The sequence below is a fragment of the Scyliorhinus canicula genome, chromosome 2, assembly GCF_902713615.1.
Source record: "Scyliorhinus canicula chromosome 2, sScyCan1.1, whole genome shotgun sequence".
Lineage (NCBI taxonomy): Eukaryota > Metazoa > Chordata > Chondrichthyes > Carcharhiniformes > Scyliorhinidae > Scyliorhinus > Scyliorhinus canicula.
Genome location: NC_052147.1, coordinates 105,235,419 through 105,263,223, shown reverse-complemented (window position 1 = coordinate 105,263,223; position 27,805 = coordinate 105,235,419). Strand labels below are relative to the sequence as shown.

The window sequence follows — 27,805 nt, the reverse complement described above, 5'->3', positions numbered from 1 at the left end:
TGAATGCAATATTAGTGGAATTCCCTGATGAATGAATCTGTTTATTATTTGTTCATGGAATGCGAGCTTCGCTGGCTAGGCCAGCATTCATTGCTCTTTTTTTTTGACCCAGTGACAGTAATATGACATATTTCCCAGTCAGATGGTGTGTGACTTGGATGGGAACTTGTGAACGTATCCATCAATTGGCATTGACATAAAACTAGTGGATACTTAACTGTAATCTGCTAGATCTGAAAAATATAGTTATTTATCTTTTTTTTAAAAATGTTTATGGGATGTGGGCTTCCCTGGCAAGGCCAGCAATTATTGCCGATCCCTAAGTTCTCTTGAGAAAGTAGTGGTGAGCTGCTTTCTTAAACTGCTGCAGTCCACCTGTTGTAGGTACATCTCACAGTGCAGCCAGGGAGGCAATTCCAGGATTTTGTCCTAGCTACAGCGAAGGAACGGCAGGATGGTGAGTGACTTGGAGGGGAACTTCCAAGTGGTGGTGTGGTTCCCATGTATCTGCTGCCCTTGTCCTTCTAGCTGATAGAGGTTGTGGGTGTGGAAGGGGCTGTGCAAGGTGATAACTTGGGGGGGGCGGTTTAGCACAGTGGGCTAAATAGCTGGCTTGTAATGCAGAACAAGGCTAGCAGTGCAGGTTCAATTCCTGTACCGGCGGTCCCGAACAGGCGCCGGAATGTGGCACTAGGGGCTTGTCGCAGTAACTTCATTGAAGCCTACTTGTGACAACAAGCGATTATTATTATTAAATTCAATAATTTGCAAACCGATCACCAGAACGAATTTGTGGGTGCTTTGTGATGTTTTCGAGGAAGTGATTGTCCCACCAGAAAATACAAACATAAACCTCACTCCAATTCTTGCAAAATGCTTCAAATGAGGAATCACAACATCAAAATGTATATGGTGGCAACATTTACGCTCGTAACTTCCACCGCACCACCCACTCTCTGGAGAGCTGCAATGGTACCTTATGATTAAAGAAAAAGACAAAATCACATTTATTTGTTAGACCATTACAATTTAAAGAAAGCCCTTGCTTGGGAGGTGTGGAGGAACTAAAGACGCCGCTTGAATTAGCTGCTGTGGTGCAAATGTTTACGGGTATGTTTATACAAGAAGGGATTTTAAAAAACACAATAAACTTCAGCTTGCCCTAAAAAGCGTGCGGTCGGTGCTGTGGAGCGGAGGGGAGTTGGAAGCGTCAGTGGGCACTGCTGCTGCTGGCTTCTGCTGTATTTGTTCCTGTTCGGTTGGATTGGGAAGAGACGAGTGAGTGTAAGTGAGTGCAGCTCGGAGTGTCCAGCAGTCAGAATTTAAGCTGCATCTCCTGCCCACATCCCCTCCCTCACTCACCTGAGACAACCTCGGCGGCTCCGGGAGAAGCTGAAACCTGATTGGTATTTCAAAAAAAAAAGCAATAAAACGCGGGGTGGGTGGGAATCAATCCATCTCAACAGATTGTCCACGAGTTAGACATGCTCAACGCTGCCTGATTCTACCGTTCTACGCCTGGAGGAGGGAGAAGTAATTCCTCGGTTGCTAAGGTACGATACAGAGCAGATGATGCAGGGAGGAGGGTGGGGGGAATGTGTGTGTGTATACATTTCCACATTTATTTATTTACACAGCATCCTTAAACATATCCAGTTGTTTTGGGTTTGTTATTTTTCGTGCTAAGTGTGTTGAATGCAAATTTTTAAAAAAGATAACAAAGCTCTTGTAATAATGCGCTCTTCAGAATTATTTGTCATTCAGTCCTCATCCCCTCTTTTGGAGTTAAAAATAGTTTGCAGCTAGTGCGTCAACTGGGGAAAGCTGGGGGCCGGCTCTATTTAATATTTACAGAATAAGACATGTTGCAGATTTGGTATCTCGCCGCCAGCGAGCACTCTCTTCCCCCCAATTGACATATGTTCCTCTTATTCCTCTCCCTCTCTTCTGCCTTCGTCGGTTGTCATTCATTCAGAAGCCAAGGGGGCGTTTGTTATTTTTCCTCCGAGTAGGTTTTGTGAGACAATTATTCTCTCAAATTCTCCGCTTTGGCTCCTGTGAGGACGGGATTGTCACAAATTTCATTTTGCTCCCCCCCCCCCCCCCCCCCCCATTTAGAGGCGAGCTTTTCAAGTCTTGACATGGCCCAGGGAACGACTGAACAAACTGTGTGTGGGGCCACTGAGGCCGAAGATAGTTCTCCCAATATGCTGGTGTACAGAAAGGTAGGGATGTGTTTATGTGTGTTCAATTGTTGGGGTTTAGGATTTTGTTCTTCCCCCTCCTTCCCTTAAGGTGGGGGGGGGGGGGGGGGAGTCTGAGGAAAACTAATGATGGCTTTTGAATTGTTTGCCCCTTGAGTGGATCATTATCACAATGTTAACTTTGGCTTCAGGATGTGTTTGTAAAGGGCACTCAGCATGCCGACCTTACTGTGGGTGCAAGGAGGAAACTTTTATTCTTTGCGAGGTTTAGCCCACAATGTCCAGTTGTAATGTCCAGGATGGGACGCTCTGTCTGTTTCTATCCTCTCTGGGAAAAGGTGGTCTTTCAAGCAGCGCCATGGAATCTTTTGCAGAAGAGCTGGAGGTTCTTGCAGGCACTCTCGCCACATTATCCCACTGAGTTGACAAGCAACAGATTAAGCTGTTTGTGCGTGCTTGCAAACAACGTGTAACTCCCGTGTTTGCCCGCGTAAAGACAGTCAATACACTCAGAGACATTTCAGCATAAGTAATGCACTATATAAACACAAATATTATTGCATTCTAGATTACTTCAACAATTACAGGGCATGTTTTGACGAGGACAAAGGGCAAATTATTTACCTGGGGGAAATCTAGAAACTATTGACTTTTCCTGTATCACCGCTCCATATGTCGTAATCTTTCAGTGCGGAAAACTGAAGCACAATATTCTTGCACGATCAATATTATTAGCATCAATAATGATTTCTCCACGTCTGCAGCCCCTCTGCTCGGTCACGTTTCTTTGACTTGTGATTATTTTTTTATCCAGTTGCTGATATCAGTTGGAAAAGGTTGTTAGTTCGAAATATACAAATCTGTTTCACCTTTGCACTGTGTTTGTTTGCCCATATTGATGACTGGATGGGACAACAGTACCTGGAAAGCCTTGTAGACACAGATCAATTGGACATGAAGGCTGGAAGATGAGACTGTAACTGAACAATGGGCTGCGTTTAAAGAAGTGATAGTTCAGGTATAGTCAAGGTATGTTATCACAAAGGCTGACAAAACCAGAGCTCCCTGGATGACAAAAAGATATGGGGATTAATAATGAGAAGGAAAAGTCCGCTTATGACAGAAGTTTATACAACCGATAAGCAGGTTGAATATTGAAGGTTCAGAGGGGAATAGAGAAGCAGAGAGGGAGTATGAAAATAAATGTTAAGATAAAAGGTAAAGTCGCCTTAGTCCCAGATGATCATAGGCTGCTTTCTCCTTTGAGGAGGGGAGCTGACTGGTGGTGATTTAACCTGAGGATCACCACACCTCAGAAAAGGGGCAACGTTGAGAAGGCATGCTTTCATGGATAACCTCACCCAATACGGGAATTGAACCCACACTGCTGGCCTCATTCTGCATCACGAACCAGCTGTCTAGCCAACTGAACTAAAGCGATCCCCCCAAAAAGTCTTCTTCAGGCAAATAAATAGCAAAACGATGGTAAAAGAAGGGATGGGGGCTAATTAGGGACCAAAAGGGGATTTAAGCATGGAGCCGGAGAACCTGGCTGGTCTTAAATGAATATTCTACATCTCTCTTTATCAAGAAAAAATATGTCACCTAGGCCATGGTGAAAAAGGAGGTAATTCAGATGCTCAAAGAGTTTAAAATTAAGAAGAATGAGCTATTGGATAGGCTGTCAGCACTTAAGTTCATAAGGCACCAAGACCTGAGAAGGTGCATCCAAGGGGTAGTGAGGGAAGAGTGAGTAGAAATTGCGGAGGTACGGGCTATCATTTTTCAGTTTTCCTTAGACTAGTTGCAAACGTCACAACCTTGTTCAAAAAGGATGTAAAGATAAGCCTGACAACTACAGGCCAGTCAGTTTAACCTCAGTGGTGGGGAGGCTTCTAGAAATGAAAATTTGGGATAAAATTAATAGTGACAAATGCAAGTTAATTAGGGAAAGCCCACAATGATTTGTTAACATGTTTGTGTTTAACTAACGTGCTTGAATATTTTTGATGAGGTAACAGAGATGGTTGTTGAGGGTAATGCAGTTGATGTGGTGTACATGGGCTTCCAAAAGCTATTTGATACATTGCCACACAGCAGTCTTGTCAGCATTATAGCTCTTGGAATAAAAGGGACAGTAGCAGCAAGCTTACAAAATTAACTTACTGACAGAATACAGAGAGTAGAAGTTAATGGATGTTTTCGGAGTGGAGAAAGGTTTAGAGTGGAGTTCTCCAGGGGTTTGGTGTTAGGATGTTTGCTCTTCCTGGTACATTAATGATCTAGACCTTGGTGTACAGGGCACAATTTCAACATTTGTGGACGGTACAAAACTTGGAAGTATTGTGAACTGTGGAGAGGATAGTGTAGAACTTCAAAAGGCCACAGTTGATGAAATGGACAGACAAGTGGCAGATGAAATTTAATGCAGAGAAACGTGAACTGATTAATTTTACTTTGGAGAAATGAAGGCTGAGTGCAGATTTGATAAGAAGTATTCAAAACCACAAGGGGCCTGGACAGAGTAGATTGGGAGAAACTGTTCCCAATCTTGAAAGATTCAAGAACCAGAGGGGACAGATTGAAGGTCATTAGCAAAAGAAGCTATCGCAACATAGGGAAAAACATTTTAGTGGTTCGGGTCTGCAATGCACTGCCTGAGAGTATAGTAGAGGCAGGTTCAATTGAGGCATTCAAGAAGTAATTAGATTATTAGGAAAAGGGAGAGTGTAGAGGACTGCAGGAGGAAGGCGAGGGAGTGGCATTAGGTGAATTGCTGCTTTGGCAAACTAGCACAGACACAGGGAACAATTTTAAGTTTATTTTAAAGATTTTCACATTCCCCTGAGACTAAAGTATTCAAGAATAATTTAGCTACATGGGAAATGTAAATTAACTGGTGAAGCAAATGTTGCTGTCTGTGGTGCCTGCTGAAATCTAAATGCAGGACGCAGACAAACACATGTATTGGCAGTGATTAGGGCTTTCATTTCAAATGACACCTTGTGAAAAAGTAATCAATGCTTGCTATTTCAGTGCTATTGATATTGGTGAAAGCTCTATGAGTAATGTGAAACAGCACTGTTTGAGGGGAAAGACCAATTTGTTGCTTTTACAGGTTGTACAAGCCTCTTGCTCCCAATTTAAGGATTTGTAACTGGGAAACCTGGAACCATTATACAGTGGAATTGGGAACATTGTTAAGAATGATGTAAGTTGACAATCATACCGACTTGCCCTACAGTTATATGAGGGGGAAAATAAAGCTCAATGGATAGAAAGAACTATTATTCGTCAACTTTTAATTGTTAGTAAAATTACTAATGACAGAAGCAGCTACTATGACCGCCAAACCTTTCCTTCAGTAGAAAATGTACAGATGGCCATGTGAATTCTTTTGGAGGTGTAAAGTTGAAAAATTGAAAGCTTCTGATGATCCCAATCTGCTAACGTACAGCAAACTGGCCATCTTGGCCAACGTATGATTTTTATTCTTTGAGAACTGAATTTTCCTCCTGGGGCTGAGAAGCAGAGATCTGGATGGTTTCTCAGTCCCGAACCTCCCCCCAGGAAGAAACAGTCACATGTGATTATTTTTCCCCCAGGGTTGGAAGTCAATGGCCAGAGGGCAGATTTACCATCCAATTGAAGATGGTGGATGGGTTCTTGAAGCTGGATGGCCAATCCGAGATCATCCAGCTTGAAAAGAACTGCAGGCTGGAATAGAGGGTAAGGAAGAGAGAGGGTGCTTCCAACCTTAAATAAACCTTTTAATTAAAATAGATTCTGTAGCCAGGCCACCCACTGTTGGGAAGGAGGGTGGTGGTGGGGGTCAGGGGTGGTGGAAGCAGTAAGCTTACAGGCTGGATTCTCCAGCCCCCCAGCTGTGTATTTCTCGGTGGCGTGCAGGAAAATCCTCGGGCAGAGATGCACTGCCGACGGGAACATTGAATCCCAGTGGGCAGAGAATTCCGGCCTACATCTACAGAATGATCTGAGGCTGTTCCTGCACCAGCCAGGCAGGCTAGGGTTCCAGGCCTAACTGGAATGTTGACCCCCACCAATCTACCTCAAGGCAGTTAAATCGGCTCTCGCTGCCTGAAGGATCCTGGATGCATGACTTGAAAACTCCAGTCAGCTTCCTTTAAATGGCCTCAATTAGGCTCTTAACCAATCAGATTGTCTACATGCCAAGTGCAAGCAAGCAGCCTTGCCACCCCTGATCCTGCCTCTGCAAAAGTAGCATGGAAGTAGGATGGAGTCGGACAACCAGCACGCAGGCCAACAGCATTACTTTCAGCCCTCTTCCGCCACTGATCCTGGCCCTGGTGGGGGTCAAAATCAAGCTCCAAGTGCCTGGAGAGTTATTTCAATATGCAGGGGACACCAAAGGGCTGAAATATTCCAGTACACAGTGGAATGGCATCAGGTTGAATGTTACTTCCTGCAATTTTATTTCCAATTTGTCCTTCCCTACTGCAACGGGAACAATTTATGTTCATAAAGTGCATTTCATTTTGTAAAGTTTCTTAAGGGCCTTCGCAATAAATCAAAGACAAATTGCCACTATTTTCCTCTTGTAGAAAATGCAACCTTCTCTGCATTCATCTCAGTTTGTTTTGCTGCATGATTTGCTATTGTTTGTTGTTTTTAAGAGTGGCGAATTTAAGCTTCCTGCTTAGAGCTTAAGATAAACTGCGACTCTCAAAGGCTTTCTTGACTGAAACATTCTCTAAGAAACTCACTTCCTTTGTTAACTCGCTTCAAAAAAAATGAGGGGATGCCTAGATTTTTCTGTGCACGGAATTGTGAATGCTATTTGTTGAAATTGAGAATAATGCAATACACATAGATGATTGCATGCAAGACTCGTAAGTTCGCTAATATGTTGATATTTGACTTCCCCCGTCTGCCCATACCCCACCCAGAAAAATACCTGCTTTATCTGGAATCAGTGTTGTCTCACTGGCTCGTGCTGTACTATGGAGTGAGCCAATTCAGCAAATTTCATGAAGCATTTAGCTTGGAGCTTATGTGACTGCAAATAGCTAATTGTTTATTGATGAAATATAATACGTTCAGTAATGTAACACCTAGACAATTAGATTTCAGAAAATTTGCTTTAGTTGTACCCATCACTACTCCATTTCCAGCAGCAAATGCAACACCGTCATTATAAGCTTCAAATACTGAATTCTACATTTCTTATTTTAGAAGTAATGAACATTCTTCATTATCTAATTATTTTGTGACGGATCTCTCACGGATTAATCAGAATCCTTGTTCAAGCTCACATTACAAATTATAATTCTGGATTGTTGTGATCTGAATTAATTCTACTTTCCTCTCTGAGAACCTGAGTAGCTTTCTGAGAATACATTGCCAGGCATGGCATGTATATTGTGAGTCGTAGTTTTGACAGACAAGATCATGTTTACTGATGAACTATTTTTTAAAATATTGAAACTAAAAATAAACCGTGCTAGAAATGCTACCTAAGCAACATAGCGTCATTCAAAATCTTGCTTGTGTTCTCTCTTGTCTCTCTGAATCTGAAACTGTTTATAGAATTAAGTGTCGCCTTCTGCCTTTCATGTAGATACATTCACGAGGATGCCATCTTCCTTTTTGCTTTGATGCTGATGAGTAGAAATAAATAATTTGTCTAAACATAATTCGCAGCACTGGGATTTTGTCCAACATTTAGAGTACAAAACATAGCATTCACTGGAGGTTTCATGGTTTCATGGTACTTTGGTACCAAGCAATTAAATTGTGGGTGAGATTCCTATTACATTACCTCTTTACAATATACAGGTTTGCAATGGAGTGCAACCAGTTTCACTTTGATGGTGGCAGCAGGTTCCCTTGATTCTATTTCAATGTGAATTTATTTTGCAAGTTATCTGCCAATTTCCTCCTCTTTCCCTGAAAGTTATAGTTCTGTTGCACTTCCATTTTTTTTACTTCTGAACACAAACACATGGACCCTTCACATCACATTGGTAAACTCAAATATGGGTTCTTTATTCCGAAGATTTTGTCACATGTACAATCTTGGAGAGTCCTTGATGTGACTCCTTTGATGGCTACAGACTAACTTAAGACCTACTATCATTTATTTTCTGGTGCCGTACTCTAAATGTTGGACAAAATCCCAGTGCTGCGAATAGATTATAGCCACACCCAGCTCGAGGGTGTACAATAACAAGTTCTACAGAAGTCTGGTGCCCGCCAACAACCTGACCCCAGTGGTCTTCTTTCACCTATGAGCACAGGCAGAGGGTGGAGAGGAGGTGGTTGATATCAAGGCCAAACTCAATGCTGTCCTCATTTGACACTCACCTGTCATTCTATCATGGGTTTCTCGACAGTACTCAGAAGTTAGAACAATGGGGCTGGCTTTTTAACCTTCTAAGCTTTGGGTAGTCAATTAACTGATTTGAAGGCTTGCTAACGCAGGACGACTGAGTTTACTGGTTATCCCCAGGTCCCTGCAGGTGACCGGGAACAGCACAGTTGTCTGGAGGCAGCCTCCCAGTGGCAAACCAGGAGACCAGTGCCCCAGATGGGCTTAGAGGCCGTGCCTCGCTGTTGATTCTATTTTTCAACTTCAAGTTTCATAATGTTGGAGAGTGTGTCTCTATTTTGAAGCAGCCTTACCCTCACTTTCCTGGTGTGACATTCTGTAGCTGCTTCCAAGATAGATTGGCGCTCCAGCTTTGAGAGCCTGTCCGCTGTCTTGAATTGGTTGACAAGCCCAAAATTGTTGAAAAGCACAGGTAAGTGACCGTTTCCCACACAGCGCGGGCATCTGACTTCCATTTGAGCCTGACAATAGGGTTCAGACACCAGCAGGGAAAATCATACCCTCGGGTTTTAGCCCCCTCCCCCACCACACACACACACACACGAACCTGCCACCCTGACGAGCCCTCAGCATACTTCTGCCACTGAACCCACAGGATCTTTTTTGATAATTTTGTTTAACTGACTGACTCCTCGAACAAGGGAGATGTCTCTGGCACCAGTTGGTGTGAATTTTAGATTTCTTTCATGTAAAGATGACTGGTTTAATTGAGGATTATGTTTCATATGAAATGATGTTTGATTTGAACCATTGTTACCTGCTACTGCTGTTATAAACCAAAAGTACCAGCCTCCCATGCCAGCCTCCCCGAACAGGCGCCGGAATGTGGCGACTAGGGGCTTTTCACAGTAACTTCATTGAAGCTTACTTGAGACAATAAGCGATTATTATTATTAAGAGTCTTAGCGGAAGAAGGATGCGACAGTTGGCAAAGGGATAAAATACAAGTGTGAAAGGATAACTCCGAATGATATCTCACTTTGGGATGAGACATATTTATTTTGTTGTTTCCCATCCCAATATCTCAATGTACTGCATTGCTCTTCTCAGAGAGGGAATGTGTTGGATCTTGACTGCCTCTAAAGCTGGTTCATTGGAACAGTACCGGACATCTCTCTTCAGTAAAAGATGAGAAATGCCAGAATGTTTTACTATTCCCGCCACATCATTGAAGCATCTTGAAGCCTCACATAGTGAATCTTTTGGATTGCAGTGGCCGTTGTTACATAAGCAACTATTCTTCAATCAAGTCTCCACAAGCAGCAATGAAATGAATGGTAATTTCAGCTGTGTGCTTTTTTTAGTGGCCTTGGAGTATTGATCAAGCTTTTTCCCGGGAATCCCCTGCTGTTTAGCACAGGGCTAAATCGCTGGCTTTGAAAACAGACCAAAGCAGGCCAGCAGCACGGTTTGATTCCCGTACCAGCCTCCCCGAATAGGCGCCGGAATGTGGCGACTAGGGGCTTTTCACAGTAACTTCATTTGAAGCCTACTTGTGACAATAAGTGATTTTCATTTTCATTTCGTTTTTGAGTAGCTCAAGGGCATCCTTAACGTCAACGTGAACCAACCAGTGCAAATCAGCGGAGTCCCCAGCTTAACATTTCATTCAAAGGCGGGCACCTTCAACAATCCTGCCCTCTCTCTGCGGTGTAATCAAAGCTACAAGCTCAAGATTTGGTGTGGTGCCCCCAACCCACAAGCTTCAGGTGTCAAGGTGAGGGGGTTACTACCTGAACCAAAGTGCTTATAAAGATTTATGTGACCTTTATCCGAATCCTGAAATAACTAGTCCTCGGATACCTCATTGCTAAGCAAAACTGCATGCCCTGTACTCAGTGTATGTCCATAGCAAGAGAGATCGGAGGCAAATCAGATGCACAAGCAATGGAACCACACTAATATCATGCGGCCCTTTGTACTCTTTGGTTATTTTAGATTATATGAAGGAACTTAATCATATTATTGCTTTTGTTCATATTTTCCCCACACCGGTATTTCATACCGTTTCTCACGCAGTATTTCATACTGGTGGATCAGAATCATCTGCCTTATTCTGTGAAAAGTATTGAATAACATGACTTCTTGCAGTGAATCGAGATCCGTGGGGAACCAGCTTCTCAGCAATACGATTGATGCTATTTGTTTTACCTCTCTATTTTTGTAAAAAAATGTCAGTAATACCAATGAAATAAATAGGTATCAAACTCCAGCATACTGCTGCCATTGCATTTTAAAATTAAATTTTAAAAATGTTTTCCAATTAAGGGGCTATTTAACATAGCCAATCCACCTACCCTGCCCATCTTTGGGATGTGGGAGGTGAGACCCACGCAGACACGGGGAGAATGTGCAAACTCCACACAGTCAGTGACCCAGGGCTGGGATTCGAACCCGGGTCCTCTGCGGCGTGAGGTAGCAGTGCTAACCACTGTGCCACCGTGCCACCCTTGCTGCCATTGCTAAAAAAAAAGAATGTGCAATTGGTCCTATCACGGTTGCTTCATAAAGTGAAGCTTAATATATCTGGAACTTAGTGCTCAGATTACCATTTGCTTAAAGCATTTGTATTGTGTAGAGCAATATCCATGCCACAAGTCAGTATTTGTGACTTGGTTTATTAGGCAGTCTTCTGTTGTACACAGCTACAAATCAGTATAATGTAATGATTGCATTCTGTGATGTAGTAGTTTTAAGTAACTAATCTTAAGTGAAGGAAAATTTGGGGGAAGATGCGGCAGTAATGGTGCCTTGGAGAAAAGAATGGACTGTAAAAAATGATGCCAATGTTATTGCCAAGAAGGAGTACTTCTGAGTCGGATCTGGTCATTCCAGTCACACCACAAACTGAGGTTTCCCATTTCAAACCAATCTGAGTCAAAGGACTCTTGGAAACTGCCTCCAGAAGATGAGTTGCCCAGAACCAAAGAGGCCTAACTTGATGGCCCTTCTTTTGCTTATGATCTTTATTTGATCCAAAGCAACCCTTTTGGATTGTTTTTACATTAATGATGCTGCATATATGCCATTCAGCAAAAAGAGGTGAGTCAAAAATTTCCTCAGTCTAAGTATGACTTTCTTTTCTGTAACACTGGAGAATACTTTGCTTCTTTCTCCTTTTTAAATAGCAATATTCAGTTCACTATTTTTTTGAAAAACTACTGTCAGGACTTCCAAGAGTTTCTCACATTAATGTATTTTATTTGCTTATTCATTTCCTTGCTTTCTAAGAATATTACTTTGATATGATGCACTATTATCCTGAGGACTCGTTTAGCATTTTGGCACCAATTTGCTTTGGGAAAACTTGCATCTGAGAGCTGGTATATTATAAAACTGTCTGACACTCTTAATTCAGCACCTCACATTCAGCAGATATGATTTATTTGTAACTACTATGCTTGACCCCAGTGCATATTCTTGGGAAACCAAACATAGTTTTAAAGGATTTATATGTGTATGGGTAAACACTAGAAATAAGGTATAGTTTCAATTGGGTTTAGTTTAATGTTTCTGTGCCTGGAAGGTTCAAACCTGTAGTTAGATTCATGCTGGACACAGGTTTTTGAATGTGTGGGGTATGGTTTGAGTTCTAACTGGGATTTTATTGTGATAGAGAGAGCCACGGCATGAAGAATCAATAGGCCAACCATGGTATGCAGGCATTGCTAAGTAACTAGAAGCACTTGTAAAGTAAAACAAAAAGCTTTCCTTTGTTCTTAGTTTTTGTTAACTGAAAGCCGGAGCAGTTGCAGATAAACACCCAAAGGGGAAACATCCCTCATCTCTGCTCAAGGCAAGAGAGGCTTGACCATGGAGTAATGTGCAAGAAAGCAAGCTTCAGAGAAACTAAAGGATGGTTGGTTCTAGAAACCTGGAAATAGAACAGGATACTGTTCATAGGCACCATAGACAACCCTGAGAAGGAATTGGCTGGTGAGTAGATAGCTTTCTAATGCAATCTTGAAGTGTGGAATCCTGCAGTGAAGTCTTACCAACATCTGCAAAACAAATTTCAAAGTACTTGGGAAGACACTGTTGACCTGATATCAGAGTTTGCGTAACAGTGAAAGTCAGACGAGTTAAGAGTTGGTGTAAAATTCTGGAGTGGATTCTCTGGGTAAAAATGAAACAGAATCTTGGTTTACAATATAGTCTTTTGGAAATTATGGACTAGAAGTTGGAATACAAACTGCTAATGGAAAGCATGATTATGAGAGATGATTTTAAAGCATGTTTTGGGGATAGAGTTTGATACTCTGACGTGACAGTCATCTGATGGGATTCTGAGGAGGCATCCACAGATCTTCACTTGGGGTTTCAGAGTGAAGTGTGTATTTGACCATAGGCATCTTGTGTGTGCCAAAAGGATTTTGTGTGTTAATGAGACCCATGTATGTTAAGATGTACTTTGTAATCCATGTTAATCTTTAGATCTGTGTGTATTTGTTTAGCTAAGGGGGGGGGGGGGGGGGGGGTAAAGGAGTATTGTATAATAATCTAACTTTTCATGATTAATAAATGTTTTTTTCTTGTTGGTAAAAAAATAATTTGTGGTTTTATGACTCTATTCCTTCATATTTGATTACAAAAAGTTAATGTTGCCTGTTAAGCCAGGGTTCCATTCTGGGATCTACCCATCCAATTATAACATCAACTGGGATCATAAAAATATTTCCAAGCACAGTACACCAGGGGATTGACAAAGTTAATAGACCGGTGTGCCGAAACACACACCAATCAGGCATTGGCGAGGCCAGTGGTGGACCTTCACCCACGTAGCAAGATCAGCCAACCAATCAGAGACTGGTAGCTCTTGCACTCAGCAGCACCACTGAAGAGACCATGATTTCTGCCAGAAGGACACTTCCCAGAATTGTAGGATCACGGAGGACTCAGGCTACAGATAAGTAATATGGTGCGAGGGGTGAGCGGGGGGGTGTGGGGGGGTGGGGGTGGGGAGAGTGGGTGGGGATTCGGGAGCAGGGGCAGTGGGTGGCTCTCGGTACCACCCACCGCCCCCCCCCCCATCCCTTCCCCAAGGTCTGGTTCCTCTTTCAAGCACTGGTTTCCTTTGAGTGAGAGATACCCCACCCACCCTGAGGTGATGAGTGCCCCCCATAGGTTCACCTGTTATGAATATCATATAGCCAATGGTCCACTTCGAGGTGGAATAATCCCAGAAGTGGCAAGATGGCCACTTAAGGGCCTTAATTGGTAGTGGGTGTTAAGGTTGAGGTTTCTCATCCAGAATTAATTCTATTGGAGGTGAAAAAGCAGCAGTATTTAGATATGGCACCATACCACCTTAGTGCCCTTCCCACCACCAAACATTCCACCATTGGGAACAGCAGATTCTGCCCAGTGTTTCTGTACACTTACAATTCTAGCAATTTGTTATGACCACAGCAGATGTTAATTGCTGAACAAATCAAAACATGGAGGGAAACTTGGATAATGTTCCACACCCTTCTTCTTGTATTCTGAAAACCAGAAGAAAAGTATTAATCTTAACAGCAAGAAGTCCAGTAACAGATCTAGGGTTTTAAAAGTAAACATTTTATTGACAAAAATAAAAGAAAACTTAAGCACACAAGATTGCGGTCTTAAAAAAATCACTCCCCCAAAAGACTCCCTACTTGGTCTGACCAATAAGTAAACACTGTTCCAGGCAACACTTATAATATTACCCAAGGCAAAGCTGCTGTAGCTTTCACAAAGGCATACCACAAGACCTCTCAAACTCACTCCCACTCTGCTGTGGAAATCCAAAACATTAAAACTGCTTTTTACAGCCCAATATTTTTCTGGCTTCGCTGGATAGCTGATTCAAACTGGCATCTTCTCCCCGCCCAAAGTTGTTTCTTGGCAATCTTTATCACACAGCTAAGACCAAATCAACTCAATCTATCTCCTTAAATATTTTTCCCCTTTCAGCTATGATTCCATTTTCCTCAGCATTTTTTTGAACTCAAAGTTTCCAAAATATATAAATCTCTCTTGTTTTCCTACATCGACCACTTCTGGTTGAGTACCATTTAATACCTTTCCCTTGTTTCTGAAACCTTTGCAAGTTGTAAAAGTTCCTTACTCCCTTTGAAATTTAACAGCTGAGGAAAACAAGCCCCTATGTATCTCATAATGCAAATTTCTAAACCTAGCCTATTTACTTATAAGAATTTTATAATCATAATCTTTACTGTCACAAGTAGGCTTACATTAACACTGCAATGACGTTACTGTGAAAATCCCCGGGTTGCCACACTCCGGCGCCTGTTTGGGTACACCAAGGGAGAATTCAGAATGTTCAAATTACCTAACAGCACGTCTTTCGGGACTTGTGGGAGGAAACCGGAGCACCAGAACGAAACCTACACAGTCACTGGGAGAATGTGTAGACTCCGCACAGACAGTGATCCTGGCCCCAAATCACTGTCTGCATGGAGTTTATACATTCTCCCTGTCTCTGCATGGGTCTCATCCACACAACGGATGCGCAGCACGGTAGCATGGTGGTTAGCATAAATGCTTCACAGCTCCAGGGTCCCAGGTTCGATTCCCGGCTGGGTCACTGTCTGTGCGGAGTCTGCACGTCCTCCCCGTGTGTGCGTGGGTTTCCTCCGGGTGCTCTGGTTTCCTCCCACAGTCCAAAGATGTGCGGGTTAGGTGGATTGGCCGTGATAAATTGCCCGTAGTGTCCTAAAAAGTAAGGTTAAGGTGTGGGGGGTTGTTGGGTTACGGGCATAGGGTGATAGGTGGGTTTGAGTAGGGTGATCATGGCTCGGCACAGCATCGAGGGCCGAAGGGCCTGTTCTGTGCTGTACTGTTCTATGTTCTAACGCAAAGATATGCAGGGTAGGTGGATTGGTCATGCTAAATTGCCCCTTAATTGAAAAACAAACAAATGCATGCACCTGTACTCTTTCATGTCTTAAGCCTCCCATACAACCTGTCTCTTGTAACCTTTCCCCAACTATATTAAATAATTTACACATGCACACAACCTTCTTTACAGAACAATGCAATATTCTCCCAAAATATGGGGGGGGGGAAACAACATCCAACTGCACACGTCTTTTAATATTTGGTTGTTGTCGATCAGAGGTTCTGAGCTCAGGAATTTTAATTTTTGAAATGATCTCCCAGCGCACATTCTTATGCACTCGGTTTTTTATTCACTACTGTAAGTGTTACATGCTCAAAGTACTCTCTCAGATATAAGAATCAGATGTAGTTTAAAATACAATTTCCAAATAATATCTTAATATGGAAGGCCACAACTACAACTAAACCAAAGGGTGCTCACATGTTTCCAGTGGATCATGGGCTGGATTATCCATTTTCCGGACTATGTCCCCATGCCTTCGTGAAAATTGTGGTCTTTTACGCCACAGATTCACAGCCTTGCAGGGGGCTAGCAGGCAGCTGTTGTGGAGCTCGCAGCTCCAGCTGCCGATACGGCCCCCAGCACTTCTGGGTCAGAGGCCGCTCATGCGCACGGCGGTGGCCTGCAGCGGTGGTGCCATGCTCCATGGCAGACTCAGCCCACGGACGTGGACCACGGAAAAAGTGCCCCCGACCCGGACCGCCCGCACAAACAATTCTCAGTCCCGAATGAGGCTTCCGGTGCCCTCCGATCGGCCCACCCCTGACTGTGGCGGCCACGGACCTGCGAGTTTCCAGAAAGGCAGGACCAAATCAGATCCACGCTGTCGGGAATTCGGCCGGTCAGAGAATAGCGGGGTGGTCCTCAGGCAATGACCTCAGGTGGTGGATTCTCGGCTTTTCGGGCGGCAGAGAATCACAGAACCCAATTTTGTGCGTGAAACTGGATTCTCCGACCCGTCGCAGAACACGATTTTGGCATCGGGGTGCAGAAAATCCAGCCCATGGGCGGAATTCTCCGCTCCTGGGAAAAATCGGGAAGGCCGTCGTGAACATGGCCAAGTTTCACGACGGCCTCGGAGGCCGCTCCTCTCACCGTATTCACCCCCACCCGGGGGCTAGGAGCGGTGCTCCGTTATTCTCGGCCACCGGGCCCTGACGCTTGCGTCAAGGCAGCGCGCCGAGAATGACGCGGCGGCAGCACCTATGTGACGTCAGCCGCGCATGCGCAGGTTGGCCGGCTCCAACCCACGCATGCGCGGCTGACGTCACGACGGCTCAAACCTGCACATGCGTGGTGGCCGTCTTCCCCTCCGCTGCCCCGCAAGACATGGCGGCTTGATCTTGCGGGGCGGCGGAGGGAAAAGAGTGCGTCGCTTTTAGACGCCGGCCCGACAATTGGTGGGCACCGATCGCGGGCCAGTCCCCTCCCGAGCACGGCCGTGATGCTCACTCCCCTCTCCGCCCCCCACAAGCTTCAAATGGGCCTTTGGCGCCCATGTTCACGATGGCAGCTACCAGTTGTTGTTGCCGCCGTCGTGAAACGGTCGCGAACGTCAGGCCGCTCGGCCCATTCGGGCCGGAGAATCGGCGGTCACCGTGAAAAACGGCGAGCGCCGATTCTGCAAGCGGGGGATGGGAGAATCGCGGGGGGCGCCAGGGGGGCGTGAAATGAGTCGCCCGGCCCTCCTGTGATTCTCCCACATGGCGTGGGGAGCGGAGAATCGCGCCCCATGTGTATTGACATTCTGGTGATACTATTTATGCTGTTGCATTTGTTGGGCTTAATGTAACTGTAGTCCTATGAAATAGCTTCTATTATGTATGTGATACATGCAGTGAAAGCTTTGTGTGAAATATTTCTTTTCATCTGCAATTTTGTGAGGTAACATGATACAGATGCCAACAGGCTTGCAAATAATGGGTGAGACCTTTAATTTCTAATTAAGTAGTGTGCAGCTGCTCTTACTCAGTTTCATTAAAATTACTTATTTAATGAACTGGTCATCACGCGCGTCTTGCACTTGTGATTTTGATATATTGGCACCTTCACCGTGGAGAAGTTTGTTTTTATTGTGACATGATGATAATTTCAGGAGTCTGTGGAGACCATGTTTAACGCCAATGAATAAATTAAAAGCCATCTGTTGTGCTGGGGGAAGATCACAAAATTAAAGTTCAGAGGCCAAATACTTTTGTTAAATGGAAAGTCTATCACGAGTGCTAACACTGCTGGAATTCTATCTGACTGAGATTTAGAAGTCCCATAGTCACTCACCTGTACTATAATTATAATTGTATCCTATTTCAATTGTGACCCTTTAAGTTCTTTTTCTGAGCACTTGTGAAATCATATCGGTTCTTCAATCTTCTTCTTATACAACCTACATCACGTGGTGCAGTGATATATCCTTCTGAGCTTTGCAACAAGTTGTGGGGTTCGCTTGTGATGTGTTACTCAGTTGGCATCATTGGCCAGTTAGCTTAACTGCTGGCTGTTTTTCAGGATAGTTGAATAACAGGAAAATTTTGTATATCTGTTGAATGGTTGCTCAAGTGGTTAAGTGTTTGACACCCAGTCAGAAGGTAATGCATTAGAATTACTTGATTGCCTGGTACTTAAGCTTAATTGCCTAAGTTACTTAGCTTAATGAATTGCATTAATACTGTTGGACCATGGTGCACAGAAGCTAATTTTCTAGATATGTGGTCAGTCTACAATTAAAGCCGTTTGTTTCTCACTGCATCCTTAATCTGTCAAAATCACACTGCGTCACAGTAACTCATTCTCACTAATTACTTTAAAACTGCGGAGCTGTGTTTTTTGTTTGCATTTTTTACTGCCATTACATTCTTCATGGATCACTCCAAGGTTCACTTCCCTGAGCAAGACATAATCCAAGATAACTTTTATGCCTTTTGTTTGACAAACATGCTAGGCCTGAGCTTTTGTGGTGAGGAGCGGTAGGCAGACCAGGGTATTTACTTAATACCAGTTGATTTACATTGTTTACAATATGTACGGATGGGTTACCAAGATGGCTCCACTCACCTAAGAACTGCCCGTTGCTGTACAGAGTATTGGGCATATGACTGACTGATGTCCGGTGATACATCATTATCCACATCATCGATTAGCAAACCCATTCTGATGACACTTTATGCTTCACTTTTAACCACCCAATATCCAGATAATTGCAGTTAGCAATTTCTCATTTTCATCTGCATTCTACCCCTCCAGTTACATTGTCAACAAAACAATGTCAGTTTCCTCATGGTCACTGATGACAATGAACGCTTATGCCACCACCTATCTGATGCCTTTCACTGTCTCCAGGTGGTCAGACTGTGGTGCAACATTCAGTAGTGGATGTGCAGTGCTGATGTTGTATCGGACCCTGAGATGAGTTACTGAACACATATTTGTGCCATCACTAAGACAGCCTTGTTACAGACAGGGAGGAGAAAATAACTGAACCGCATCATTCTGGTGACCTTCTGTCCGTAATGTTACAGCTGATGTTAGGCAGGTTGGGTCGATGTGGACTGCACTTGATGCAGTGTAGCGAGAGACAGACCTCTAACACTGAATAAAATGCAACACAATTTTATTTAACCGTCTTAACTAATATACATATTCAACCATGGGTTGACACTATACTGACTTGACTGGAGACCTAGTGCTAGCCTGACCAGACTTACTAGCTACCGCATGGTGTTTGCACTGGCTAGCTCACGCACTCTGACTGTCTCAGTGGCTGGGTCCAGAGAGAGCGGGAAACCTAGTGCCCTCTGGCTTTATAGTGGTAGTGTCCTGTCTGGTGATTGGCTGCTCTGTTCTGTGTGCTTACTGGTCATCCTGTGTGTCAATCACAGCCTGTCTGCACTCCATTATATACATAGATGTATATTTTGACATCTGCCCCCCTTTTTTTTGTTAGATAATAAATATTAAGGTGCGTGTGCGTATGGATATGTATATGTGCCTGACTATATACAAAATGTGTCAAAATGAAATTATATACATAGGAAGGTGTCGCTAGTGCAGATTTAGGGCAGATGAAATGATAAAACAATATTTACAGAGGTCAAAACGATGAGGTAACACAATGTACAAAGGTTCAGTCTATAAATTTAGTCTCTGTGGCGGGCGACAAATTCTTGTTGATCGCCGCAGGGGTGGATCAGAGGCCGCCTGCACTTGGATAGGCGGGACCGCTGCCAACGCGGTGGTCACTGAGACAGTCAGAGTTTGTGATCTAGCCAGTGCAAACACCATGCGGTAGCTAGTCAGTCTGGTCAGGCTAGCACTAGATCTCCAGTGACCTAGTGGTAGGGCACGTCCGGAAGAAGCATTGTGGGTGGCGTAGCATTCCGGTCAGGTGGCGGGCGTGGAACTCTACGCAGTGCCATCTGTTGCGTCATAGGAAGGAGCCATCAGCCATGCGGACGAGGAACGATCTCGGGGCCACTTGCTTGACCACCACAGCTGTGGCTGACCAGCCGCCCTCAGGCAACTGTACACGAACACGATCAGTTGGGACCAGTTCGGGTAGATCCGTGGCATGAGCATCATATGTAGATTTCTGTTGGGCCCGAGACAGCTGCATTTTTTGTACGCCCATGAGGTGGTCAAAGTCTGGAACATGGATGGCTGGAACCGTGGTCCTCAGAGTGCGATTCATGAGCATCTGCGCTGGAGACACCCAGTGGACAGTGGGGTTGCCCTGTATGCCAGCAGTGCCAGGTTGAAGTCGGAGCCTGAGTCCGTAGCAACCGCTTAACAATATGGACGCCTTTTTCAGCCTTCCCATTTGACTGCGGGTAGTGGGGGCTGGAGGTTACGTGGTGGAAGTTGTAGGACCATGCAAAATCAGACCATTCCTGGCTGTAAAAACAGGGACCGTTGTCACTCATCACCGTGAGCGGTATCCCATGCCTGGTGAACGTTTCTTTGCAGGTTTTGATCACCGCCTTCGACGTGAGGTCAGACAGTTTCACTACTTCCGGGTAACTGGAGAAGTAGTCGACCAGGAGGACATAGTCACGCCCCTTGGTGTGGAAGAGGTCGACACCGAATTTGGACCATGGAGAGGTCACTACCTCATGTTGCTGCAAAGTTTCTTTGGGTTGAGCTGGCTGAAATTACTGACATGTAGGGCAGTTGAGGACCGTGTTGGCAATGTCCTGGCTGATGCCTGGCCAATAGACTGCCTCCTGAGCTCTGCGTCGGCATTTCTCAATCCCAAGGTGACCCTCATGGAGTTGGACGAGCACCATAGCTTGCATGCTCTGAGGAATCACGATTCTGTCGAGCTTCAGGAGGATGCCATCCACCACCATCAGGTCGTCCTTGACATTGTAGAACTGGGGACATTGTCCCTTCTGCCAGCCATTTGTAAGTGCTGCATCACACGCTGTCACAGAGGATCCTTGGCTGTTTCCTCAGCGAATGTAAGGGAGTTGTAGATGTGGATGGCGTGGTCCCCGCTGTGGAGAGGAATAGTGCGATCTTCCTGGCATCTGATGCGGCCTCGAGGTCGGTGGCTTCGATGTATAGGAGGAACTTTTGTTTGAAGATCTCCCAATTTGCACCGAGGTTGCCGGAGCTGCGGGGGAGGCTGGATGTTTTCCATGTCACCGGATGGCTGCTTGCTGGTCAATGCTGATTCACTCGAGGTAGGTCCATCAAATTTCAGTATCACTCCGGTACCATGATGTGCTAGGCAGGTTGGGTCGATGCGGACTGCACTTGATGCAGTGTAGCGAGAGACAGACCTCTAACACTGAATAAGATGCAACACGATTTTATTTAACGTCTTAACTAATATACATGTTCAACTGTGGGTTGACACTATACTGACTTGACTGGAGACCTAGTACTAGCCTGACCAGACTTACTAGCTACCACATGGTGTTTGCACTGGCTAGCTCACAAACTCTGACTGTCTTGGTGGCTGGGTCCAGAGAGAGCGGGAAACCTAGTGCCCTCTGGCTTTATAGTGGTAGTGTCCTGTCTGGTGATTGGCTGCTCTGTTCTGTGTGCTCACTGGTCATCCTGTGTGTCAATCACAGCCTGTCTGCACTCCATTATATACACAGATGTATATTATGACAACAGCCACATGAGGAGGGGGCAAAAGGCCTCCTCTGTCATACCACGCGCAGTCTGGTCATTACAGGGTTTTTTTAAATTGATGAGGATGAATGAGTTTACTCGCTATCTGTGCTTAAACACTTACATGCTGATTCTTTCACCGCCCCTGGATCAAAATACTGGAAATCCCTCCGTAACAGCACTGTGGGTGTATCTACACCTCAGGGCCTGTATCATTTCAAGTTCACAGCTCCCCACCACCAACTCAAGGGCAATTAGCGATGTGAAATTTTAGCAACTTGAAGAAGCCAGCGGTAGTAGAACAGAGATTAATTTAACTATATACAAGCGGCGGCACGGTGGTGCAGTGATTAGCTCTGTTGGCTCACAGCGCTGAGGAGATGCGTTCGATCCCGGCTCTGGGTCACTGTCTGTGCGGAGTTTTCACATTCTCCCCGTGTCTGCATGGGTTTCACCCCCACAACCCAATGATGTGCAGGGTAGATGGATTGGCCAAACTAAATTGCCCCTTAATTGGAAAAAATTAATTGGGTCGTCTAAATAAAAAAAAACGATATACAGTATTCTGTTCAGAGCAGTAACTCCCTCCCACTCCAGCCCTCTCTGGGAAAACGAACCACCCCAGCCCCTGCTTTGGGCCGGCTTTGTTGTATGTTTGTAACAACCTCCAGCCAGGTTCCCTCCGCTTCCTGTCTGGGAGGCTCGTGTTCCACAGGTCCTACTGGGAGATTGACAATGGCTTCTCCTTGGTTCTAGTGGGGGTTAGAACAGCAATAAATTCTGGTCTCACCAGCGATGCACACATTTGTTGATGTATTTTAAAAACATAGTGGACAGGATTCTCTGATCCTGAGGCTAAGTGTTGACGCTGTCATAAACACCGTCACGTTTCACGATGGCGTCAATATGCCCTCAGGAGCATTGATTCTGACCCCTACAGGGGACCAGCAAGGCACCGGAGCGATTCACGGCGCTCCAGCTGCCGATACCGGCATCAAATGGGCGCCATGGGTCTCGGATTTGTTTTGCGGCCGCTCGGCCCACCCCGGGCGGAGAATTACCGGGTGGGGTGGGGGGTCTGTAGAGCGGCCCCTGGCCAACGCCAATGCCGCTGATTCTCCACTCTCCGAGAATCGGCGGACGCGTCGTAGCGGCGTCGCGCGATTAACGCCTGGCCCGGCGATTCTCCGGCCTGACGTGGGCTGAGAGAATCCTGGCCAGCGTGTTCATTTTAATGAGGTAGATTCCACCTCTGATAGTCAAAACCATCGATATAGAAAAGAGGCAGATAGGAGTCTGTATCAGTAGCTTCGGCATAATCAGTTTTGGCATCTCCCCTTTGTTGCCTGGCAGTTCTGGAGACAGGACCCAAGTGTTTATTGCCTTTGCTGTTTGAGCGGCGGAGGTGGTGGTCGTGGGTGGGAGGGGGGTGCTCCTGACGATGGCAGGTGCGATGTTCCAATGGCAGGCGCAACATTGCATGAGGTCGTGGTCATTGTAATCCACTTTAGAAGCTTCCAGAAGCTTGGCAACTTCCAGTTGCAAAGGTCAGGTGATCTGTTGCAGCTATTGGGTGGGATTCTCCATCGGCCAACGCTGAAATCGTGGTACGCGATTGGGCGGAGAATCCATTTCGCGACAAATAGCAATTCTCCGTATGCTCACTGACCTACATTTGGTTCCTGGTTAAGCATCACCATGGATTTCAAGACTCTCATCCGTGCTTTCAAATCCCTCCATTGCTTCACCTCTGCCTGTCTCAGTAATTTACTTTGGCTCCATAATCCTCCATTATATCTGTGGTGTTCCATTTCCCCAATTTTAATAGCTTCACTATTGTTGGCCATGCCTTGAGCTGCAAAGATGTCTGTATCTCTATGTTTTTCTCCTTCTTTAAGACACTTCTTCAAACCTATCTGCTTGGCCAAGATTTTGACCATCTCGCTTAATATCTCCTAATGTGGTTCAGGGTGAGGTTCTGTTTGGTAACGTTACTGTGAAGCACCTTGGCGTGTCATCCAATGTTGATGATGCTACATGGAAAGAAGTTGCAGTTGGGATCAGGGGATGAATCGGTTTTGAATCCTCCTATATTGGCATGGAGTCCCCTCGAACAGTAAATCGATCCCCTGCGCACTGCTGCAAACAGCCATGGTGAAGAACGAGCTGGTGGCACAATGAAAACAAAACATGAGAGTTGGTGTGTCAGACAGACCCAGATTCCAGCTATGGTGTTTAATCATCCCAAGTAATCACTTCTATCAGCACTGAACTTTTAGGCTGTACACAACCTGTCAACAGTCCTACATTGTGCAGCTCACCACTGGCTACTGTTCTTTATCAGCTGGAGGTGATCGAGAGTGGCAAGTCGATTTACGTTTTGTCAAATTAATTCATGAATGAATCTTTTTGCCACAATGAGTTCTAATGATCGGAAAAACTTACAATTTAATTACTGCTATTTAATAGACATTCCTGGGCTTAATATCAACACATCAACATCAATCAACATTTGATAGATTGAATGGAGAGTCATTTTTTGTGGGCAGGGGGAAATTCAATCCATTGAAAATGGTGTTCATCTGGTCAACCCTCCAGGAATAGGTCTAACTAGTGTTAGCAATCCTTAACTGAATAGTAATTGTTGTCTTTGTATTTATCATAGAGGTACAGTATATTGTAACACTTGAACTGTTATGAAGGTTCAGACCGAAGGAGAATTAATAACTAGCAAAGATATAGGTTTGTTTCAAAATCACAAGGATACGAATCGCAAATAACATCATGCTGGATCCATCAATGGAAAACAAAACTCGTTAACAGACCTCTTCAATTCAATTGAGTCCTTACTTTAGGAATATGCCACAAAAACTGAATTCTCCAAATCCAGTTTGTGTTTTATCTTTTACAATACAAGACAACTGATCTCTTTCATCCAGCACCCTGTCTTAGTTTAAATTATGAATTCAAACATTTATCTATTCAGTTGTTTGGATTATATCCACAAAGTTGAATCTTCATAACATCTGCAGCCTTGTCCTTCAATCTTTTTAACCCACAGAAATACTATCGGTCTCTTTCATCAAGGCCTCGTATCTCTAACTTAACCAAAAGCCTGAAAGATTAAAAGTCTCTGAATGATACTCACAATACCCTAGTAATTGTTTGTACCTGGAAAGCTCATTAGATGCTCAATGGTTGCGTGGGGGGAGGATTTGATTTCTGATGTGTTAGCCAATGTCCAGCTGTAGAGCGACAAAGAGGTGCACTTTGTTTATACCCCTCTGTACATGTGTTCAAAACTTGTGGCAATCAGGGACTGATTGCTCTCTGCATATTGAACTCTTGAGTGATCAAAGACGATGGGTGAGATCTTTCGGCTGTTCATGCAACAGGATCCACCCATCCTACCAATGGCACACTCCGGCCACGCCACACATTTCCCAGTGACATGGGGCAGATTCAATGAGCCATCCCATTGACAGTGGCGGGACTGGAAGAGCCACTGAGAAACGCACCGAGGGAGGCCAGAGAATCTCGCCCAACGTCACCACTCCAAGCCAGTGTCTATATGAACTGCTTCAAAATGCCCTTTTTGACCGTTACAAGACGCCCAACAATTCCACACCGTTGATGAGCACCACAAAGATGTACCCTTCACATTGTTTCAAGTCTTCTTGTGAGTGTCTCTGTGGGCCAGGAATAGGCTTTACGGTCATTTTAATGCACATATCCTGCCCTAAGAATGCATTTCTCTTTAAGTATTTGGTTCACAGGTGAATTGACCTTAACTATTTTTTCACTCCATAACCCTCAGATCTGGGCTGGATTCTCCAACAATGGGGCTATGTCCCCACACCCGTGAGAAAACTGGAGAAAGTCCAGAGTGATTTTCCGTTTTGAAAGGGGCTAGCAGGGCCCCAGAATAGTCATCGCAGCTCCGGCTGCCGATACGGGACCCTGCACTTCCGGCCGTGCAACATGGTGGACACATTCTGCGGGCCGGCCCCGTACATATAGGCCCCTCCCAGATCGCGTGCGCCCGCCGATCGGTGACACCTGATTGCGAGCGTGGCCTTCCTGGAGGCCCCCTCCGATGATGGATCCTCCCGCCCCCCCCCCCCCCCCCCCCCCCCCCCTCAACCAGGTCATCTATGGACTGGGTCCGCAGCCGCCACTCCGAGCTCCCGCCAGGTGGAACCATGAGTGAACCACGCTGGTGGGAACTCAGCCAGTAGTCGGCTGAGAATCGCCGCAGGACCCTCTTTCAATGGGCCCTGACCGGCACTGCGTCGACCGCACGCGCAACTGGCGGCGATTCTCTGGTCCCTGGAGAATCGCAGGAAGGCGTCAGACCCGATCGTGGGTCTGACACCCCATTTTACGCCCCCGCGCCAAGCGTGATTTCGACACAGAGGCTCCAAGAATCCCATCCATGGTCTTTGAAAGGTCAAACTAGCAAACTCAGCAGTGGCCAATCCAACTCAATCTAATTGTATCTTCCAGACGTTCTCACAGTAAAACGGACATAACTGTAGTCATAATATGCAGCTAAAATGAATTAGTTACGTTGTTAATTTAGGGTTTTCAGTCCGTATTACAATATTGTGATCACACATCATCTGCTCAACTTCTGCAGGTGATGAAATAAACGTTTTGCTGGGCTGTGGTTACGCTATTATCTAGGAGGAAGTAGATGAACAAATCATAATTAAGATGAACAACAGACAAAAAGGAATACAAATTTGCCAGAATGACACTGGGCCTTAAGGCGTGCCATTACCATATCAAAACCCGACAATCACTTCTCTTGCACTAAAGCACAATGTAAAACTGGCCGAGAAACATGATCCCTGATCATAACTCTATGTAGAGGTTTGCTGCTAACCTTCTGTGGAAATTCCTGGCTCCCCTGATTGTTTTCAGGTCTGCTAATTTGTGACAAGTTCTCTCTGGGTCTGCGTGGGCTTCCTCCAATTTCTTCCCACAAGTCCCGAAAGATGTGTTGTTAGGTAATGTGGACATTCTGAACTCTCCCTCTGTATATCCGAATGGGTGCCGGAGTGTGTCGACTAGGGGCTTTTCACAATAACTTCATTGCAGTGTTAATGTAAGCCTACTTGTGACAATAAAGATTATTAATAAAGTTTTGTTTTAAAATATCAAATCCCTACTTCTTCGTGCTATCACTCCTGGAGTGTAGTATTCTTTCCGCACAGTCATACATAATAAATGAAAGTATTAGGGTTTTGATCCAGTATCCTAGCCACTGTTGGGGTCTGGTCTAGGATCATAATCAGCTACTTTTGCCTGGTTCCATTTTCATCTATCTAATAGTAGCCAAAGAATTGCATGCAATGCTTCCTCTTCTTGCTCCAGTGTGTGTTCCCAGGGACCACTCCTCGACCCCCTCCTATTTCACCTCTGCATGATGTCCCTCGCCAATGTAATCCAACAGCACAGTGCACATTGATGACACCCAGTTCTACACTCCCCCACCCCCTCACCACTACTGGTGGTTAGACGATCAGACTGCATATCTGATATTCAATACTGTCAAAGCAGAAATGTCCTCATTAAACATTGGGAAGATTAAAGTCATTGTCTTCAGGCTTCGCTCCAAACTTTATTCCTTAGTTACCAATCCCATCCTCATCTCTGGAAAGTCAGTCAGTTTGGTGTCACATTTGATTTTGAGAGAATCTCCAACCCCATTTGCCCAGTGATTAAGACTGCCTATTTCCACCGCCATGACTTTGCTCATTTGCTGCACAAGACCTCATTCTTGCCTTTGTTACCTTTAGACTTGGCTATAACACACTCCTGGTGGTTCTGATACATTCTAATCTCCATAGACTTGAGGTCATCTAAATCACTGTTGTTCATGTCTTAACTCGCAGCTTGGCCCTTTCTCTTCTCGCCCCTGTGCTCACTGACTTGCATTCACGACAGGTCAAGAAACGTCTTGATTTTTAAAATCTCATCCTTGTTTTCAAATCCCTCCTTGGCCTCGCCCCTCTCTGGGCTGGATTCTCCGGTCCCCCAGCCGCGTGTTTCTCAGCAGTCGCTAGCGCCGGGATTCTCTCTTCGCTTGTCAATGGGATTTCCCATTGAAGCCATCTCATGCTGCTGGGAAACCCGCAGGCGGGGGTCAACTGCCAGCGCAAAAAGAGAATCGCAGCAACCAGAGAATTCCGGCCCTTATCTTTGTAATCTCCTCCAACCCGG

At 45.0% G+C, this 27,805-nt stretch overlaps 1 protein-coding gene across 3 annotated transcripts in view; it reads left to right on the top strand.

Annotated features, from left to right (window-relative positions):
• Positions 1 to 1,243: 1,243 nt before the first annotated feature.
• The window catches only part of rgs6 (regulator of G protein signaling 6), an 823,132-nt gene continuing 796,570 nt past the window's right edge, over positions 1,244 to 27,805 (top strand). For all 3 annotated transcript variants that reach the window (XM_038784322.1, XM_038784332.1, XM_038784316.1), the window contains exons 1-2: positions 1,244 to 1,553; positions 2,119 to 2,225. In XM_038784322.1, the coding sequence (XP_038640250.1) occupies positions 2,142 to 2,225 (84 nt within the window). In that variant the 5' untranslated portion in view covers positions 1,244 to 1,553; positions 2,119 to 2,141. The remainder of the gene's footprint in view (positions 1,554 to 2,118; positions 2,226 to 27,805) is intronic.